The sequence below is a fragment of the Microcaecilia unicolor genome, chromosome 7 (genome assembly GCF_901765095.1).
Source record: "Microcaecilia unicolor chromosome 7, aMicUni1.1, whole genome shotgun sequence".
Taxonomy (NCBI): Eukaryota; Metazoa; Chordata; class Amphibia; order Gymnophiona; family Siphonopidae; genus Microcaecilia; species Microcaecilia unicolor.
This window is the reverse complement of record NC_044037.1, coordinates 234,417,075-234,439,192: the sequence shown is the minus strand read 5'-3', so window position 1 is coordinate 234,439,192 and position 22,118 is coordinate 234,417,075. Positions and strand designations below refer to the sequence as shown.

Genomic DNA, 22,118 nt, shown 5'->3' with positions numbered 1-22,118 from the left:
CCCACTGGCAACGAGTCTCCCTGGTACTGAGATGAGCAGTAGGTCAGAGCTGGCAGAATGGTGTACAATGCCCTCTTTCAGCCACATTCAAGGGAAGAACTAAGTTCTGTAACATGGCTAACACGTGAAAGGGATCTAAAACTGGCTTACAAAAATGGCCACTACCTCAAGGACTACCGGAAACAAAACAGGGCACACTCTGACCCAGTAAGCAGGGGGAAAAGCACCATGGGAGTAGAGCCTACCAACATCATGAGCATTTGCCACAAGCTACTGGAATCACGGATCCCAATACCCTACACCCACCACAATGCATTGCTGATGTGACTCTTTAGTGCGCATAACAGAAAAGGTGTCACACTCACCCGAGAGCCACATCAGAACCAGGGAAAGGCTGTCACAGGATAGAACACATTCTGCAGTCATAGAGGTGGGTACAGCATTTGAGGCTGGCATAGAGGCTGGAAAAAAAGTTTTTAAAGTGGGTTTTTTTTTGGTGGGAGGGGGTTAGTGACCACTGGGGGAGTCCGGGGAGGTGATCCCCGATTCCCTCCAGTGGTCATCTGGTCAGTTGGGGCACTTTTTTGGGACCTGTTCGTGAAAAAAAAGGATCCAAAAAAAGTGACCCAAGATCGCGGTAAAAATGCCTTTTTTTTCCCCGATTATCAGCTAAAGATGCCCATCTCTCCTCGGCCGATAACCACACCCCAGTTCCGCCTTCACCACGCCTCCAACAAGCCCCCATCAACTTTACCTGTTTCCGCAACGGATTGCAGTTGGAAACGCCCAAAATCGGCTTTCGATTATACCGATTTGGGCGCCCACGGGAGAAAGATGCCCATCTCCCGATTTGGGTCCCAATATAGGCATTTTTCTCTTTCAATTATAAGCTGGATAGTACCGTAAAGGCGTTCTCCAATTCCGGTATAAACAGTTACACAGAGATGTTGTGGTAGAATGAGGTTCATGTGGAACAGACATATTAGGGAATCGTATAGAGGAAGAGTTTACGTTATGTCCATTATGCACTTTGGTTTCGTAGTGTTGCAGGGTTCAGGCATTTAAGTTGGGTCGGTAGGGTATGCCTTTTTGAACAGGTAAGTTTTTAGTGATTTCCAGAAGTTTAGGTGATTATACGTTGTTTTCACGGGTTTTTGTAATGCGTTCCATAGTTGTGTGCTTTTGTAGGAAAAGCTGGATGCATGAGATGATTTCTATTTGAGTCCTTTGCATCTTCGGTAGTGGAGGTTTAGATATGTTCGTGTTGATCAGGTTGTATTTCTGATTGGCAGGTCAATGAGGTCTGTCATGTATCCCAGGGCCTTGCCGTAGATAATTTTATGAACCAGGGTGCAGATTTTGAAAGCCATACATTCTTTGATTGGGAGCCAGTGCAATTTTTCTCAGAGGGGTTTGGTGCTTTCGAATCGCGTTTTTCCAAATATAAGCCTGGCTGCCATGTTTTGAGTGGTCTGAAGTTTCTTTATGAGTTGTTCTTTGCATCCTGCATAAATTCCATTTCAGTAGTCTATATGGCTTAGAACCATTGATTGTATCAGGTTGCGAAATGTTTCCCTCGGGAAGAATGGTTTCACGTGTTTGTTTCCACATTGAGTGGAACATTTTCTTTGTTGTAGATTTCACATGGCTCTCTATTGGAAGGTTGTGGTCGATTGTAACACCGAGGATTTTCAGGCTGTCTGAGATGGGGAGGGTGTAATCTGGGGTGTTTATATTTATGGGGTTGTTCGCGTTGTATTGGGATGAGAGGATGAGACTGTGTTTTTTCTGTATTGAGTTTTAGTTGAAATGCATTTGCCTATGAGTTCATGATGTTCAAGCTGAGCTTAATTTCGTTGGTGATCTCTGTCAGATCATGTTTGTAACGAATGTATATTGTGACATCGTCCACATAGATGAAAGGGTTAAGGCCTTGGTCAGATAAGGACTTGGCTAGTGGGGTCATCATTAGGTTGAAAAGGATCGGTGATAGTGGTGATCCTTGAGGTACTCCGCAGTCTGCTTTCCACGGTGATGATATGTTTGAATTTGATTTCACTTGATATGTTCTAGTGGTTAGGAAACCCTTGATCCAACTAAGTATATTTCCTCCGATCCCGAAGTAATCTAGGAGTCTTAGTAGTATATTATGGTTTACCATGTCGAGTGCACTAGACATGTCGAATTGGAGAAGTATGCTTTTACCTGTTGCTATTTCCTGTTTGAATTTGGCTAGGAGAGTAATTAGTACTGTTTCAGTGCTATGGAGGGGGCGGAATCCTAATTTCGTTTGATTTTTTCTTGGTATCTTTTGGTATACATAAGTACATAAGTAATGCCATACTGGGAAAAGACCAAGGGTCCATCGAGTCCAGCATCTTGTCCACGACAGCGGCCAATCCAGGCCAAGGGCACCTGGCAAGCTTCCCAACGTACAAACATTCTATACATGTTATTCCTGGGATTTTGGATTTTTCCAAGTCCGTTTAGTAGCGGTTTATGGACTTGTCCTTTAGGAAACCGTCCAACCCCTTTTTAAACTCTGCTAAGCTAACCGCCTTCACCACATTTTCCGGCAATGAATTCCAGAGTTTAATTACACGTTGGGTGAAGAAAAAGTTTCTCCGATTTGTTTTAAATTTACTACACTGTAGTTTAATAGCATGCCCCCTAGTCCTAGTATTTTTGGAAAGCGTGAACAGACGCTTCACATCCACCTGTTCCACTCCACTCATTATTTTATATACCTCTATCATGACTCCCCTCAGCAGTCTCTTCTCCAAGCTGAATAGCCCTAGCCTCCTTAGTCTTTCTTCGTAGGGAAGTCGTCCCATCCCCGCTATCATTTTAGTCGCCCTTCGTTGCACCTTTTCCAATTCTACTATATCTTTCTTGAGATGCGGTGACCAGAATTGAACACAATACTCTAGGTGCGGTCGCACCATGGAGCGATACAACAGTATTATAACATCCTCACACCTGTTTTCCATACCTTTCCTAATAATACCCAACATTCTATTCGCTTTCCTAGCCGCAGCAACACACTGAGCAGAAGGTTTCAGTGTGTTATCGACGACGACACCCAGATCCCTTTCTTGGTCCGTAACTCCTAACGTGGAACCTTGCATGACGTAGCTATAATTCGGGTTCTTTTTTCCCACATGCATCACCTTGCACTTGCTCACATTAAACGTCATCTGCCATTTAGTCGCCCAGTCTCCCAGTCTCGTAAGGTCCTCTTGTAATTTTTCACAATCCTGTCGCGAGTTAACGACTTTGAATAACTTTGTGTCATCAGCAAATGTAATTACCTCGCTAGTTACTCCCATCTCTAAATCATTTATAAATATATTAAAAAGCAGCGGTCCTAGCACAGACCCCTGAGGAACCCCACTAACTACCCTTCTCCATTGTGAATACTGCCCATTTAACTCCACTCTCTGTTTCCTATCCTTGGGGTGAGTAGGATGTTGCCATTTTCCTTAGGGAAGAGACCTTGTTGAAGCATGTAGTTTAGGTGGGATGTGAGGTCTGCTATGAAGTGGTCAGGGGCGGATTTTATTAGGTAGCTGGGGCAGGTATCCAATTTACACTGGGTGTTGGAGAACCTTTTGATCGCCTGGATAACTGTTTCAGTGGTGAGAAGAGAGAAGTTTGACCAAGTTCGGTCAGCTGGGTATTCTCCAAGGGTTGGGTCCAAGCCATTGATGAAGTTTTCGATATCGGTATTGTCCTGAGGTAGAGTGTTGCGTAGGTTTACAATTTTTTCATTGAAGTATTTAGCAAGTTTGTCTGCAGATGGGATGTCTGTATTGGTTGTAGTGACCACTGTGATGTCTAGTAGTTTGTTCACGAGTTGGTATAGTTTCTTCATGTCTTTGTAATCTGGCCCTATTTTAGTTTTATAGTATGACCTTTTGGTCTGTCTTATTGTGTATTTGTATTTTCTTTGTATTTGTTTCCATGCATTGAGTGTGTGTTCATCTTTTATTTTTTTTTCCATGCTCATTCGAGTTTCCTGGATTGTGTTTTTAGTGTTTTCAGTTCAACGTTGAACCATGGTATGGAGTTATGCCTACGTGAGGTTCTTGTTCGTAAGGGTGCTATTTCGTCTAGTATGCTTCTGCATCTTTTATCCCATTCTGTGAGACAGTATGTGGAGTCTGTTTGTCCTGTCCATTCGTTATTGTATATCTGTTGCCAGAATGTTTTCGAGTCTATTTGGCCTCTTGTGCTGTGGGTTGTGTGTTCTTGTGTGCGGTGTGAACCCTTCTTCCGCCATTTTCGGGATAGGTTTAGTTTGTATTGATCAGTCCATGGTGTTTCTGTCCATTTAATATCTATTATTAGGTTCTGGTCTGTTGACAGTTTGTGTGAAATGAGGTCGAGTGTGTGCCCTTTGACATGGGTTGCTTGCATTTGTGGCCATTTGAGATCTCATAAGTGGAGGAATTCCTTACATTCTCATGCGCTGGTAGAGTTTGGGTCTTCTAGGTGAAGGTTAATGTCTCCTAATACTAGTATATTGGAGTTGGTTGCATAAGTGTTTGAAATGAAGTCAGTGAAGTTTGTCTGGCCTTCGTTCCAATTACCTGGTGGTCTATAAAACAAGACACAGTTCAGATGATCAAGCAGGGTTTTGTTGTGGATTCTGATTAAGGAAATTTCAAGTTGGGTTGTTATGGACTCGGCAGTAGTTTTGGTGGTAAAGTGGGATCGATAGATTAGTGCTATGCCTCCGCCTCTCTTTTCCTTACTGGTCCAGTGAGCGATTTTGTATCCTGGAGGGCAAAGGTCTAGGATTATAGGGTCCTTTTGATCATGGATCCAGGTTTCGTTGATGAAAAGTGGATCAAGGTTTTCTGACGTGATCCAGTCTGTTATACTATTGTTGATTTGTTTACTACGGACCTAGCGTTGATGTAACCCACTTGAATTTTTTGTATGGGTCTTCTACGTTTGGTGTTGTGTGGATTTTTGTTGGTTGTCATTTCTTTGTTAATGTGAGTTTGATATGAAGTTTCTTTCCCTTCTGTTGGGGTTATCCGTATGTTGGAGTTCTTCCTTTGTTTTGGTTGTTGTCAGTTTGATGAGGTGGGGTGTATCTGGTCAATCTTTGATGATTATGTAGTATGGGGATGATGTTACTTTCTGCGAGTGGGGTGGTTAGTGTTAGGTGGATCAGTGATAAGGAGTAGATTGTTAGGAGTAATTTGATGGTATTCATTTTGGTATTAGTTCACTTTGGGCTGCTAGTAGGCTGTGTTTGATAGGGTGTGTGATAGGACTTTGTTCTTTGGTATGGAATCTTGTGTTCTGGTCTTTTGTGTTTTATGTATTTTTGGCTTGCCTTTGAGCTATTGAGATCAGTAGTGGCTCCAGGTCCAGTATTATGTTAGTGTATATAGGAGGTGGGAATAGTTCTGGGATAGGGTTCTTCTTTAATTTGTCTCCTATCAGATAGTTGATTCTCTGTAAGGTCTCAGTATCTTGGAGTACACACCTGAAGTCTCTTTCTTATCTGAAGTTTCTTTTATTTAATAAATGCAGATAATATACCGCATTTGTGAAAGATGATGGCTGAGGAAAGCCTTCCCCAAGAGCAGGCTACAATAAAGGTTGGAGCACAGCAACTCTAATAAGAGTGTAGAATACCGTAAAAACAGGAGCGCAGCAGTTCTAATAAATGTGTAGACTGCTATAAAAGTGGGAGCTTAACAGTTCTGAAGTAAGTGCAGGCTTACAGTGAGAGTGGGAGCTCAGCTATTCATAGATGATCCAATAAAATGTACCACAAAATAATCCAGCTTTATCCATTCAGGGATTTTTCCTCTGTCAGCCTACTCTACTGAAACACTAGGAAAAGATATGAGTAAATCTAAATGATAGAAAACATCCTTATTGTATAAAATCACAGAACTGAATAGCTACCATCACCTCTGGCAGAAGTAGTCCAACAGGCGACGTAGGGAGAGATGGGCCACCAACTAAGGAAACAACTCCATTGCAGTCCACAGTGCTGTGCATCTTTCCATTCACTGGACACACTGGCAGGATCCTAGATGATTTACTTGTCTGGCTAATATTACTGTTACGTCGTTCCCAGGGTCTACCTGGCACAAGGGAATCTCTTCTGCTCTCATTATCTTCAAATGTGCTGTGTTCATCATCTGCAAAATCATTTTCTGACCCTATATCCTTTGCTCGCCCTCTGAAACTGAAAAGGCTTGTTCTGCTGTTGCGCCTTGGGGAAAACAGGGAACCACGGATACTCAGCAACGACTGTAAATATATAAAAAAAAAAGAGATATTGTTAACTAAGACTCACAAAATGAATTAATCATTGACTATGATTAAAAAAAAATGTATATCACAAGAAAGTACCTCCACATATAACACAGCAGCATGACCATATTATCACTGATGCACTCAGCATGTACATTTTCCCTGTGTTAATTGTACTAAAGTGAAAGGGCGGGTTAGCACAGAATAAAACTCAATTCCACAACAGTGAGGATAGAAATATGTAGACAAAAATAAACTGAACCCTCAAGAAGCCATACTCTGCATACAGTGCAAAACCAAAGAAACAAACATTGACACATCTCTTTGTACCATGCAAAATATAAACAGAGCAGATGTTGATGTCAAAAACTTACATATTCCAATTGCAACATTTAAAAAACTAAGGGCCCTGTTTACTAAGCCATGCTGTAGGGGCGCTAACTTTTTAGCGGGGACTAAAAATTAGCGTGCCTACAGCGCGACTTAGTAAACAGGGCCCTAAGGCTGTTTCCATGGGAAAAGAAAGCTTAGTAAATTGGGCAGAAGCCAGGAGGCTTTCTTTCTGAAGCATACTGTCAATAGCACGCTAGTGACCCCTGATAGCTGAGCCACAGGTTATTGCCTCTGTTTCACTTATTAACTGCAGCATTGGTCTCTCTGAGGGGCATAATCGAAAGGGACGCCCAAGGTTTGTTGAGGACGTCCTCACAAAACGTCCTGATGGAGGAGCGGGGAAACCCGTGTTATCAAAAAAGATGGACGTCCATCTTTCGTTTCGATAACACGGTCGGGGACGCCCAAATCTTGACATTTAGGTCATCCCTAGAGATGGTCGTCCTTAGACTTGGTCGTTTCTGATTTTCGGCGATAATGGAAACTAAGGACGCCCATCTCAGAAATGACCAAATGCAAGCCCTTTGGTCGTGGGAGGAGCCAGCATTCGTAGTGCACTGGTCCCCCTGACATGCCAGGACACCAACCGGGCACCCTAGGGGGCACTGCAGTGGACTTCATAAATTGCTCCCAGGTACATAGCTACCTTACCTTGTGTGCTGAGCCCCCCAAAACCCAATACCCACAACTGTACAACACTACCATAGCCCTTACGGGTGAAGGGGGGCACCGACATGTGGGTACAGTGGCTTTGTGGTGGGTTTTGAAGGGCTCACATTTACCACCACAAGTGTAACAGGTAGGGGGGGGGGGGAACAGACCTGGGTCCGCCTGCCTGAAGTGCACTGCACCCACTAAAACTGCTCCAGGGACCTGCATACTGCTGTCATGGACTTGAGTATGACATTTGAGGCTGGCATAGAGGCTGGCACAAAATATTTTTAAAGATTTTTTGAGGGTGGGAGGGGGTTAGTGACCACTGGGGGAGTAAGGGGAGGTGATCCCGATTCTGTCTGGTGGTCATCTGGTCAGTTCGGGCACCTTTTTGTGCCTTGGTCGTAAGAAAAACACGACCAGGTAAAGTCATCCAAGTGCTCGTCTGGGACGCCCTTTTTTTTCCATTATGGGTCGAGGACGTCCATGTGTTAGGAACGCCCAAGTCCCTCCTTTGCTACGCCTCTGACACGCCCCCATGAACTTTGGCCGTCCCTGTGACAGAAAGCAATTGGGGACGTCCAAAATCTGCTTTCGATTATACCGATTTGGACAACCCTGTGAGAAGGACGCCCATCTTCCGATTTGTGTCAAAAGATGGGCATCCTTCTCTTTCGAAAATAAGCCTGCAAGTCTTCCCCCTTCCTTTCTCAGAAATAATATTGCTTAAACTGGATCCTTAAAGCTTGCTACCTTCCCATTTGGAAGAGAGAGCGAGAAAGGTTTGTCTCTTGTTCCTCCTAAAGAGATCACTAATATGGAAATATGGAGAGTGGTGGCTAGGGTAGAAGCCATTGTCCAGTACACTGGCCAGTCTGGGTACCACAGCAGGAATGACACTGTTCAATACAACATTAATAGTGTCTCATAGCCAAAATAAAATCAAGAGCAACAAAGCTGACACAGAGAAAACCCATAGTATCCTGAAAATAATTCTGCTTTTCATTCATAAACCACTGATAACACAAACTTGGAACAGAAGAATGAAAATCAGTTTGGCTTTCAGGGGAATCCTAATGTTGGCACTGCACTCAAAATCAAAACTTCTAAAGTTGACAACTTTTTTTTTATTGGGGGTTGGAGTACAATACACTAGGATTTGCAGATTGTGTCAGGGAGTATATTATCACTCCTCTCATGCAGGACTCTATGACCAAATCTATTCGTTAGCTGTTTACAGAAAACGCCTCTGAATTACCTTTTCATCATAGTCTATCTGAGGCCTGATCTCTGGCGCCCGGTACCCAGGTGTGCCCGCCACTCCCAAAGCACCTTCATGGAACGACTCATGCATATGTATCACTTGGGGACATGCCAATAAAATAAAATGAAAATGCAAAAAGAAAGTATAAACTAAAATGAGATGCAAATGACAATAAAAACTGTAATGCAGTGTGAAGAATATTTTTAAGACATCATAAAATGAACCCACTAAGAAAATAAAAACCATCCAGTATTAATAAATAATTTCAAACAAATGGGGGAGGTAGCCCATAAACATGTGTGTGAACTGAGGTGAGAGTGAAATGAAATGCCAGCTTCACCACTGTTGAGTTCCAGCCAGTGAAGTGGGCCCTTTTATGCATGAATGCACACCAGTAAGCAGCATCAGGCCACCTGATACCTGTGCTGCATATGGTGGACCAGGTCAGACCTTCATGTGTTGATTGGTTGAAGAAAGAGAAGAATCTGAGTGTCCTCTGCACTGCTGCAGCTGCTCACAGACTCTCCTGGGTAGAGTATTAAGTACCAATCTAAATACTCATAGAGGGAAATCCAAAGTTACAGGAGTATTTCTACTTAAACTACCCATTAAACCAATACTCCACTATTCGCAATAAATACACATTTCTTTATTTAACTTAATCCATTAATATACATTTCATACACCACGTGCATCCGTCACTCACATTCATGTGCCTTCCACTCGTCACCCACACGGTTTTCCAAGGTAAAATTATGTATCACACCTGATAATTTTCTTTCCATTAATCATAGCTGATCAATCCATAGACTGGTGGGTTGTGTCCATCTACCAGCAGGTGGAGATAGAGAGCAATTCTTTTGCCTCCCTATATGTGGTCATGTGCTGCCGGAAACTCCTCAGTATGTCGATATCAAAGCTCCATCCGCAGGACTCAGCACTTAGAGATTTACACCCACAAAGGGACACTCTGCCCAGCTCACCACCGCCGAAACGGGGGAGGGGAATTAACCCAGCTCATCCCCACACAAGTGGGGGAGGGGAATCCGTCCAGCTCATCCCCGCAGAGCGAGGGAGGGACACCACACCCGCCGATGCGGGGGGATCTGGCTTATCCTGCAACCGCAACCGCGGGAGGAGCTGACTGACCCTAACACCGCCGAAGCGGGAGGGGTACAAAGCTGCCCTACAGCCGCACGAAGCGGGAGGGAGCGCCGGCAGAATCTAGGTCTCAATCCAGCCCCGTAAAACGGAGGGGAGAGGAATGCAGCAGCTCACTGTAACACAAAATCGTCTCAACTCCTGAAGAATCCAATTGAAAAAACTTGAACACGAAGTCCTCCTGAACAGGAACTGAAGACTAAACTTGAAACTGAAATGCAACCAGAATATAAACAGTACAGATATCTGGGAGGGGCTATGGATTGAACAGCTATGATTAATGGAAAGAAAATTATCAGGTATGATACATAATTTTACCTTCCATATCATCATACTGATCAATCCATAGACTGGTGGGATGTACCGAAGCAGTACTCACCCAGGGCGGGACATAGAAATCCCTGACCGCAACACTGAAGCTCCAAACCGGGCCTCCACCCGAGCAGCCACAGTCAAGCGGTAATGCCTGGAGAAGGTATGAGCCGATGCCCAAGTTGCCGCCTTACAAATCTCTTCCAAGGAGACGGACCCGGCCTCTGCCATCGAGGCCGCCTGCGCTCTAGTGGAGTGAGCCTTCAGCTGGATAGGCTGCATCTTCCCCGCGGCCACATAAGCCGCTGCAATGGTTTCCTTGACCCATCGTGCTACTGTAGGCTTGGCAGCCTGCAGACCCTTACGAGGACCTGCGAACAGCACAAACAGATGATCCGACCTCCGGAAATCATTGGTCACTTCCAAGTATCTGATGATGACTCGTCTCACATCTAGATATTTGAGAGCAGAGTACTCCTCTGGGTAGTCCTCCCTATGAAAGGAGGGTAGGCAGAGCTGCTGATTCACATGGAAGCGAGAAACAATCTTGGGCAGGAAGGAAGGCACCATGCGAATAGACACTCCTGCCTCAGTGAACTGCAGGAAGGGTTCCCGACATGATAGCGCCTGGAGCTCGGAAACTCATCTGGCTGAAGTGATAGCCACCAAAACGACTGCTTTCAACGTCAGGTCTTTCAGAGATGCCCTCGACAAGGGTTCAAAAGGCGGCTTCTGCAAGGCTCTTAGCACCAAATTGAGATTCCACGCAGGCACCACCGAGCGCAGAGGAGGGCGTAGGTGATTAACTCCCTTGAGAAAACGCACCATATCTGGCTGCGAGGCTAGGGAAGCACCAAGCGTCTGAAGTTACCCTGGTCCACTCGCCCAGAAACGAGGATAGGCATCCTCCAATCTGCACTGGGCCATGGACCAGGGCCCCATCATTGGGTACAAGACCCTGGGGGAGGACCGGAGGACGCACCTCCGGGACGGCGGTCTCTGCGAAAGGAATGCTGCTTGGGGGAGAAGTTCCTCTTGAAGGAAGAGGGGGCAGAGGAGCCCGACTTGCCCGGGCGATACCGACGGGCTTCCTGAAACCGTCCTTTGGAGGAACCGGGCCAAGCACCACTGGCCCAAGCCCTGACCTCTGGTAACCTCTTGCCCTTAGACGTGCCGAGATCGGTCACAATTTTGTCCAGCTCGAACCCCAAAGAGCAGCTTGCCTTTGAAAGGCAACTTAGTCAGGCGAGACTTAGAGGCGTGGTCAGCAGACCAATGCTTCAGCCAAAGCCAACGCCGTGCAGAGACTGTCTTAGCCATACCTTTAGCCGAGGCTCTCAAGACATCATACAGCAAGTCTGCCAAATAAGCCAAGCCCGATTCCAGGGCCGGCCAATCAGCCCTCAAGGAAGGATCCGAGGGGGAAGCCCGCTGCACAATCGTCAGGCACGCCCTGGCCACATAGGAGCCGCAAACTGAGGCCTGCAAACTTAAAGCAGCCGCCTCGAAGGACGACCTTAAGGCCGCCTCCAATCTTCTGTCTTGGGCGTCCTTTAGGGCCGTGCCACCTTCCACCGGCAACGCCGTTTTCTTAGTCACCGCAGTGATTAAAGAATCCACGGTAGGCCAAAGAAAGGCCTCCCGTTCACCTTCAGGCAGAGGATAGAGGAGGGACATAGCCCTAGCCACTTTGAGGCTCGCTTCTGGGACATCCCATTGAGCCGAAATCAAGGTGCGCATGGCCTCATGCACGTGGATGGTTCTAGGCGGGCGCTTCGTCCCCAGCATAATGGCGGAGCCAACAGTGGCTGAGGGAGAGACGTCCTCCGGAGAGGAAATCTTCAAAATGCTCATGGCCTGCACTAACAGGTTGGGCAAATCCTCTGAGCGAAAGATCCGCGCTGCAAAGGGGTCATCCGCTCCATCCGAGTGGGAATCCGTCTCCTCCAAGAATCCCCAAAGGACCGTTGGGAGAACTCAGATACGCTGCCCTCATCTACATCAGAGGAGACAGAGTCCTCTAGGGCCTGGAAATACACCCGAGGGCGTTTGCTTCCGGAGGCCTCAATCCCTTTATCGGACAAGAGAGCAGGGGCAGCGTTTTGCATAAGGAAAGCCTGATGCAGCAGCAAAATGAACTCAGGGGAGAAACCCCCCAGACTGTGCACTTCTGCAGCCTGGGCCACGGCCCTAGATGCACCCTCAACTGGCGCTTGCGAGAGCGGGGGAGAAACATGCTGTGCATCCAAAATGGCGTCCAGCGCGAAACTCCGAGAAGGAGCCGCGCGGGAAGAACGGCGCTTAACTTTGGCCGCTTTTTTGCCATTGCCCGAATCAAGGGCGACCATAGCATTAACGTCTCCCACCTCAAGGGCGGCCCAAGAAGAAGCCGTCCGAGCAGAGTGGCCGGCCAAAATGGGGGGGGGGGGGGGGGAGCAGCGGGGGATGGGCGCTTATGGCGTGAAAAACCGCCGCACCGGAGGAAGAACCGGGACACTGACCGGCCTCCCAACTGACGCCCAAAAAAGGCGATTCAGGTTTTGAAACCCCCGCATCCCCGCTAGATGCGCACACGCGGTCCGGGGAGCGATTCTTTGCGCCCTCGCCCTCCGACGCCATAGGCCACGTGGAGACCGATCGGGGAACCCCCTGCCCGCTACAAAAGGTAAAAATTACCTGCTTTTCGCTCCGAGCTGTAATGAACTGGTGTCCCAGTGAGCAGCTGCAATAAACGCTGATATAAACGTTGAAATAAACGCCCTTAAAGGACGTCCAATTTTTTTTTTTTTTAAACAGAGCCAGCGGGAGGGGGGAGAAAAGGAGGGACCTGGCACCACCAGGTTTGCACTTGCTCAAGAAGAGCCCTCAACCCCAGGTACTCAACAAAACCTAAAGATTAGGCTTGGAGACCTAGCCAGAGCTGCTGCTGTGTGTGACCACCACCTGCTGAGATAGAGAACATACTGAGGAGTTTCCGGCAGCACATGACCACATATAGGGAGGCAAAAGGATTGCTCTCTATCTCCACCTGCTGGTAGATGGACACAACCCACCAGTCTATGGATTGATCAACATGATGATATGGAAATATCTAATTGTACCACAGTACATAAGTTCTACAATGTCCAGAATGTTCCACAAGCAATACTTGCAGTTAAAGTTTATAATGTCCCGCCATCTTATAGTCCACACTCAAATCCTGTTCTCTTCAAGATGTATCTTCAATTGTTATTGTTACACTTCAACTGTTTTCTCGTCCAGTGTTATTTCCCATAATCTCACTGGATCACTGCCAACTGCTTAAAGCATTGCAAATGCTGAGTATTAAATTTCATATATCGCTCATCCCTCAGCTGACCATGTGGGACTATCGAAAGGCACAGGAAAGGCTGACGTATATCACTCCAAATCAGCATCAGAAAGCCTTCCGCTCTCCATCCGCCTGAACTCCTTTTAGTCCCTCAAACCATCATCTAAAATCACGTTATAACACAACCTACTTTATTCTGCTTCATTTATCACATATACATCTTTCATTACTACTAAACACTTCATTATAAATCCACCTCCAACTGCTTACCTACAAGGCGCTCCCTCGACGGGAGTATCCGAGAAACCGCCTACTTATCGCACAGCTGCAAATTTACTCACCACTCTTTAAATACCCCTCCACATCCGGGGGATCTCTATCAGACTTCCTCAGACCCACTCAACCTCCATGTTTAGACCCTGAGGGGCCACCGTCCCCCAGGAGAAGATGTATCTTTGCTCTACATTCAATAGCTGACTACTTATATCACCTGCCCTGCTAGGGACTATTTGCACGAGAACTGTGCATTTTAAATCCTCGATATTATGGTTATATGCCATTGACAGTTAATGAATAAGAGCAATAGACACATCTCCCACATGGGGCATGCTGGCCATCATCCGTACTCTTTTTTAGACATTTTTAATAATTCATCTAAATTGGCCCTACGTCAATAGGCTATTTTCGGGTGGTCGGAAAGTTCCTCATGAACAGCCAACACATGCCAATATTTGTGTATGGCTTTCCCTACTTTTGGAGTATATTGGGAGAATGGAAGCACACAGGCTAGTTCTCTATATTTTGCTCTCTGCTGAGAGTATTAAGTAGTCAACTCAATTTGCTCCACAACCAAGACCACTGCGTGGCTTACATTGTGGCCTGCAGCTCACTGCCGCATGCCATGTCCTGTGCCTGAGTGATACAGACTTCAGGGAAGCCTGAGGCCTCCTCGTGCCCATCCTACAGCCCCGGTGGACAACTGAGAATATATGTAGCTTACTGACACAGTGAAATGATGTATTTCTGTATTCTATAATGAGGCCAATATTCATCAGGACTTATCCAGGTAGCAGCAGCTCCTATCCGGCTAAGTCCCACTCACCGAGAACGTGTGATGCAGGGGGTCAATTAAAAAATGAAGACGCATTGCCCTATATTTGTTGGTTGAGATCATTCAAGTACAGAATGTAACAGGACTTACATACCTGATGTGGTGACGAGAATCGTTTCTCATATGTCAATTTCCTTTTCATGCTGGTTTCTGATTCAGATTTAGGGAATTTCATATTACAATCCTTCTCTTCCTGATTTTTTTTCTTCCATCTGTTTCTTCTTTCTTTGGCACTTTTTGAGCTCAGTTTTGATGTTATAGAAGAGTTTTCAGATGGTCCACCACTAAATTCCCATGATTCAGCCATGGCTTCCGCTGCTGTTGTTGTTGCTGCAATCTGTTAACAAGGTATACACCAAGTATTCTCAGTATTTAGCAAACATGGATTTACTGCTTACAAAAAAAAAGCTTTATTTCAGGTACTCAATCCAGTTTAGGGTCCAGTTAGCGTAAGCCTTTGTGTTTACTATTCTACAAGAACAAACTTAACCCAACAACTACATAAATCATAGAAGAGGAGACAATTCAGAAAGACAGCTTAATGTATACAAGCTAAATTGCCTTCTAGATTTCAGAGGTGGTCCTTCCAAAAAGCAATTACAAGTTTGTACTGCTATTGCCAAAGAAATGGATAATTTATAGAAAAATGGGGGAATCATTCATTTCAAATGCTGGCAATTTATGCAGGACTCAGACAGAAAATAAGTCACTTTAAAGAATGCCTAAAAAGAAACCTCAAAACAATCTATAAGCACACATTTTAAAATAATTGTTCATGCTTTCATGCAAGCAGTTTGTGAAGTGGCCAGAAATATCTTATTCAAACTATTTATAAGCCATGGTATCAGTGGTGTGCTGGAGCGGGCTCTCACAGGCTTGCGAGAGCCGTTTGTTAAGTTTTTAAGAATTTTGGGAGCAGGTTGTTAAAGTAAGCCCCCCATGGCTACTTTAACAACTGGCTCCCAAAATGTGGGCTCGAGCCCCCTCCTGAATTCTCTTCAACTATGCTGGGGGAATGCTGATACTCGGCAGCCAAGTAAATAGACTGCTACAGCTCTGAGCAACAGGCTGGGACCTGCATGAGGGGTGGGAGGAGAGGCATGTGTTGCCTTCCCCAGTCCACCCCTGCCCCCCCTCCAATTGCAGGGTTGGCTACACCCGGAGAAAGAGCCCATTGTTAAAAATTTACCAGCACACTCCCTGCATGGTATCCTCATTATTACCACCAAAATTCATTCAGCACCACATATTAGTTCTTGTCCCAGCTACAGTCTTCCTGGTGCAATAATTATGTTTCTTCCTATGAAGTCTCTGCCTATATATAACTGACCTCTCACTAGGGGTAAAGGTACCCTTAGTAGAGAGAGTAGAAAAAACATCTGTAGTCAAAATGTCCTGTTAGCTAGGAGGAAGCTATGGTGCTTTAAGGAGAAAATAGAAAAAAAACATCTGTAGTCAAAATGTCCTGTTAGCTAGGAGGAAGCTACACTCAAAGCTTAAACTGGAGAAAAATTAAACAAAGACAAAAGTGAAAAAAGCATGTGGGTATCAAAAGATGTATTTTAAATGAAATGTTTTCATTTGGGGATTCCTGGAAACCAAGTATATACAGTCCTTCAAAAGCAGGCAAAAGCAATTTAAAATGACAAAGTAAATTGTGGCATTTAAGTTCTTGGATCTGAAGTACTCCATGCTGTTGTTTGTCTCAATTCGCCCTTCTGATAATCCCTAGGTGGCTGGATCAGTGCAACTCAGTAATTGCAGTGGCAGTTAGGAGTACACCAAAAGCTGCCATGACGGCTCATACTTGTTGCGCTAGGCCTGAGGGACACGTATGACAAGCATTAAATCACAGGACCTAGGCTGATTCCCCTTCCCTTTGCTGCCACCTCCAGGCCTGTAATGCCAATGCAGGAAACCATATTTGAGCTATGTGCCCATGAAGGCCCTGCTAGTCCTGCCCCTTCTGACACATTTTGTATATATGGTGGGGGAAGAGGGACAACCAACAATGCCTTTGCAACATGAGCTACAAGGCACTTACTGTAGTTCCTTCATTCACAGATATTGCAGGCCCAGAAAGGAGGGAGTTAGTTTTGAGGGGATATGCTAAACTGGAAGGGAATGGGAGAAAGATGCTGGACCTGGGAATAGGGACAGAGGGGATGATGCTGGAAAGATGGGTGAGTAGGAAGGGGAGAAAAAGAGAAGGGGCAATGCTGGGGCAGATTGGTAAGAGAAAGGTGGTGATGCAGGATGGATTGAAGAGGAGAGAAGGGGAGATGCTGGATGGGGGTAGGAGAGAGAGAGAGAGAGAGTGTGATGCCACAGGTGGATGGGATGGAAGGGACAGAAGTGAGAAGGGGCAATGGTGGACAGGGGGAGGGTTAGGAGAAAAGGGAGATGCTGGATAGGGAGGGCAGGGAAGGGAAAAGAGATGCTGGACTGGGGGAGGGAAAAGGCTAGACCAAAGGTAAGGAAGAGAAGAGAAAAGGTAGACCGGGTGGGAGGAGGGAAAAGAAAAAGGAGATGCCGAGGGGGGGGGGGGGAGGGATCAATTTATAGGTTGCAGGGCAGCACCAGAAGCCCTAGCAGTGGCCTTGCAAGGTTGTTACCTTCATGAGCCTGCAAAAAGGTGGGATAATGTGAGATACAAATGCAACAAACAAAAACAAATTTAAGAAACTGTAGCATTACAAATGCAGCTCTAGTGTATTAGTACTCTGGACAGTAAAACACCACAACTCCTTCAATCCTTCTAATCTACAAAGGGATACATTCCCTAAGGTATTTGATTGAGGCGATCAATAAGTCAAATACATAAACAGAATTCAGGATTTACTTGCCCTTCCTCAGAAACGTGCATGTGTAAAAATAGTTGGCAAAGTATTTACAGATCAACCACAGCAGTGAATATCTTTTTAAACTGGTTGCAGCGTTTAAAAAAAAACACAAGTCAGATATTCAAAGGCACTTATTCATATAGCTGGTGGAGCTATTTAATGTTTAATGTAAGTCTTTACATATTGTCATTCAGCCAGGCAAACAGAACAGTTTACAATAAAGCGAAGATACTTACGTATACATTTATTTGCCGAGGACAGCAGGCCTTATATTCTCACAATTGGGTAACACAATCCCACATTGCTCGGTTTGGATCTTGTAACAAACTAAAAACAGAGCTTTGTGGAGCATGAGAGCCACTCCACCACTCATGTGCAAGTGCCTTCCCGGCTGCCATGAGAGCACAATCACCACAATTAGATACTACTGCATTGTTTAAAAAGAGCAAATATAGGAGACAACTCCAAGGGGAAGTGGAAGGGTCTATGAGAATATAAGGCCTGATGTCCTCAGAGAATACCTGCTACAGGTAAGTATCTTCACTTTCTCCGAGGACAAGCAGGTCATTAATTCTCACAGTTGGGGTATCACTAGCATCCAGGCTCACAGAAAACAACAAACCTTGGTCAATTGGGTCTCGCAATGGCGAGAACATAACTCAGATTAACCTAAAACTATATACAAACTGAGGGTGCAGCCTGGAACAGAATAAAATGGGCTGGGGTTGGATACTAGACCCCAAACAGATTCTGCAACACTGTCTGTCCGAACCGACTGTTGCATCAGGTATCTTGCTCAAGGAAGTAATGGGATGTGAATGTGTGGACTGAAGACCAAGTTGCAGCCTTGCAAATTTCTTCAATGGAGGCCAACCCAAGTGAGCTACCGACGCAGCCATGACTCTGACATTGTGAGCCTTGACAGGACCCTCCAGCGTCAGCCCTGCCTGGGCATAAGTGAAGGAAATGCAATCTGCCAGCCAATTAGAGATGGTGCATTTCCCAATGGTGACCTCCAACCTGTTGGGATCAAAAGAAATAAAAGGTTGAGCAGACTGTTTGTGGGGCCTAGTCCGCTCCATGTAGTAAGCCAATGCTCGCTTGCAGTCCAAAGTGTGCAAGGTGCTCTCACCAGGATGGGCATGAGGTCGGGGAAAGAATGTTGGCAAGACAATCAACTGGTTCAGATGGAACTCCGACACAACCTTTGGCAGGAACTTAGGGTGTGTGCGGAGGACTACTCTGTTGTGATGAAACTTAGTAGAATCCACTACTAGAGCCTGAAGTTCACTGACCCTACGAGCTGAAGTAACAGCCACCAAGAAAATGACCTTCCAGGTCAAGTACTTCAGATGGCAGGAATTCAGTGGCTCAAAAGAAGCTTTTATAAGCTAGGTGAGAATGACGTTGCGGTCCCATGATACAGGCAGAAGTTTGACAAAAGCAAACCTCTCATGAAGCAAACAACTATAGGCTGTCCAGAAATGGGCTTACCCTCTACATGTTGATGATAATCACTAATTGAACTGAGATGAAGCCTTATGGAGTTGGTTGTAAGACCAGACTCGGAAAGATGTAGAAGGTATTTAAGCAGGGTCTGTGTAGAGCAAGAAACAGGATCTAGAACCTAGCCCTCACACCAGATGGCAAACCTTCTCCATTTGAAAGAATAACACCACTTGGTGTAATCTTTCCTGGAAGCCAGCAAGACCCAGGAGAAACCCCCCGACAGACCCAAGGAAGCAAATTCTAGGCTCTCAACATCCAGACTGTGAGGGCCAGAGACTGAAGGTTGAGATGCAGAAAAGATCCCTCATTTTGCTTGATAAGGGTTGGAAAACACTCCAATCTCCACAGTTCTTTGGAGGATAACTCCAGAAGCAGAGGGACCCAGATCTACCGAGGTCAGTAAGGTGCGATCAAGATCATGGTCTAGTGGGTCTTGCTTGAGTTTCAGCAAAGTCTTCACCACAACAGGAATGGAAAGATACGCATATAGAAGACCTATCCCCCAATGAAAGAGGAAGGCATCTGACGCTAGTCTGCCGTGGGCCTGAAGCCTGTAACAGAAAGGAAAGGAATGGGACTTGATATACCACCTTTCTGTGGTTTTTTTTAAACTACATTCAAAGCAGTTTACATAGTATATATAGGTACTTATTTGTACCTGGGGCAATGGAGGGTTAAGTGACTTGCTCAGAGCTACAAGGAGCTGCAGTGGGAATCAAACCCAGTTCCCCAGGATCAAAGTCCGCAGCATTAACCACTAGGATACACCTCTCCCAACTGACTTTGTGATTCAAGTGGCAAAGAGATCCACCGAGGGGGTGCCCCATGATAGGAAAATCTCATGGGCAATGCCCATGTGGAGAGACCACTCGTGCGGTTGTATAACCTTGCTCAGCCTGTCGGACAAACTGTTGTTTTTGCCCGCCAGGTAAGTTTTTGCCCAGCGCCATGTCCGGGCGGCCTCCTGGCACAGAGGTGTGATCCGGTGCCCCCCCCCCCCCCACACTTGTTTTTGTGATACATGGAAACCTGATTGTCTGCTTGAATGAGCACAATTTGATAAGACAGCTGATCTCTGAAAGCCTTTAGAGTATTACAGAACACCAGGAGATCCAGAAGATTGATCTGAAGATCTGTTTCCTGAGCAGACCAAGCTCCTTGAGTGTGAAGCCTATCCACATGAGCTCCCCAACCCAGAAGAGAAGCATCGGTCGTCATCACCTTTTGCAGCTGAGATATTTGGAATGGAAGTCCCAGGGTCAAATTGGTTCAAATGGTCCAAAATAGAAGAAAGCAACTAAGCTCTGGGGACACTAGAAAGACATCTTCCAGAGTTCCTGTGGCTTGACACCACTGATAAGCCAGGGTCCATTGGGCTGCCCTCATGTGAAGCAATGTCACTGGTGCTACGTATACCGTGGATGCCATGTGGCCCAACAACCTCAACATCTGCCAAGCTGTGACCTGCTGCAAGGCTCAAACCTGTGAAGCCAGTGAGACTAGAATGTCTGCTCTCGGCTTCTGTGTATCAAGCAGGGCTCCAAGAAATTCCAGTCGCCGAGTAGGGAGAAGATGGGGCTTGGGAGTAGTTTAAAACAAACCCTAGCAGCTCTACTACTACTACTATTTAACATTTCTAAAGCGCTACCAGGGTTACGCAGCGCTGTACAATTTAACAAAGAAGGACAGTCCCTGCTCAAAGGAGCTTACAATCTAAACGACAAAAAGTGCAGTCAATCAAATTGGGGCAGTCTAGATTTCCTGGATAGAGGTACAATGGTTAGGTGCCGAAAGCGACATTGAAGAGGTGGGCTTTGAGCAAGGATTTGAAGATGGGCATGGAGGGGGCTTGGCGTATGGGCTCAGGGAGTTTATTCCAAGCATAGGGTGAGGCGAGGCAGAAAGGGCGGAGCCTGGCGTTGGCGGTGGTGGAGAAGGGTACTGAGAGGAGGGATTTGTCCTGTGAGCGGAAGTTACGGGTAGGAGCGTAAGGGGGAGATGAGGGTAGAGAGGTAATGAGGGGCTGCAGATTGAGTGCATTTGTAGGTTAGTAGGAGAAGCTTGAACTGTATGCGGTACCTGATCGGAAGCCAGTGAAGTGACTTCAGGAGAGGGGTGATATGAGCATTAGCACCCAAATAGTCCTCTGCATGAACTTCTAAGTACCGTCCTCAGACTTGCTCTTTACCAGCCAATCGTCAAGGTAAGGGAACACATGGACTCCCAGTTTGCAAAGTGATGCTGCGACTGCCGTCAGACATTTGGTAAATACTATGGGAGCTGATGAGAAGCCAAAAGACAACACGCGGTGCAAGTACCTACTCATGATGAGAGCTAAAGTAATGAGCTCTCAGTGGGCAATTTGGAGGCTTTTGACACAAATTTAGGGCATATCTGAACTGGACTATTTGGAGAACCTACCGGTCGGATATTATAAAGGGCCACCTTTCGTGGAAAAACTCCAGTTCCCCACTGACCAGGAAGTCATCCGGTACTTACTGACAGTGACAGCGGCTATGCTCTGCTGGAGACAGCCAAAAACTCATCCCTTGCTTTGATTGGGGAGCAGCAGGGGCCTTAGACGCATGCTGTTGATGAGAACGAGCGTGCTGGGTTTGAGCCTGAGCAGGCTGGCGAGAGGAGGTGGTGTACCTACGTCTCTGGGGGCAGTAGGCACCCCTCCTCGACTTGCTAAAAGACCTCCTAGATGAGGAGGCAGATGAAGAAGGTACCCAGTTAGACAGAGAAGAGATGGTATTAGTATATTTCTTAATTTGGTCAGCGACCTCCTCAACCTTCTCTCCGAAAAGGTTATCCCTCTGGCATGGGGCATTTGACAACTTCTGCTGAATCGAAGGTTCCCAAGTCATAAACACGCAGCCATGAGAGTCTGCACATTGAAATACTCTGGGCAGAGATCCTGGATGCCACATCAAAAGTGTTGTAGGCGCTCCTGGCCAAGAACTTACGACATGCTTTCTGCTGCCTGGCCAACTGGTGCACTGACTCAGCCTGCTCCGGTGGGAGAGAATCAGCCCAGTCTAGCAACTTCTGCACCAAGTCCTGCAAGTACACACTCGAAAACAGCTGGTTAAGACTGGATATGGGGCATTGAGGCCTATGACATCTTCCTCCCAAAAGAGTACAGGGTTCTAGCTTCTCTGTATGGGGGTACTGAGGCATAGTCTCTAGAACTTTTGGCTCTTTTGATGGCAGATTCCACCACCATGGAATGATGAGGCAACTGGGGCTTATCAAATCTAGGTGTGCTGTGGA

The 22,118-nt window shown here is 46.1% G+C and overlaps 1 protein-coding gene across 1 annotated transcript in view; it reads right to left on the bottom strand.

Moving 5' to 3' along the window:
• LOC115473687 (sodium channel protein type 2 subunit alpha-like) overlaps positions 1-22,118 on the bottom strand; it is a 381,519-nt gene that overhangs the window by 244,856 nt on the left and 114,545 nt on the right. Inside the window, exons 12-13 of the mRNA XM_030208710.1 lie at positions 14,585-14,827; positions 5,938-6,282 (exon numbers count right to left, since the gene is read on the bottom strand). Of these exons, the coding sequence (XP_030064570.1) occupies positions 5,938-6,282; positions 14,585-14,827 (588 nt within the window). The remainder of the gene's footprint in view (positions 1-5,937; positions 6,283-14,584; positions 14,828-22,118) is intronic.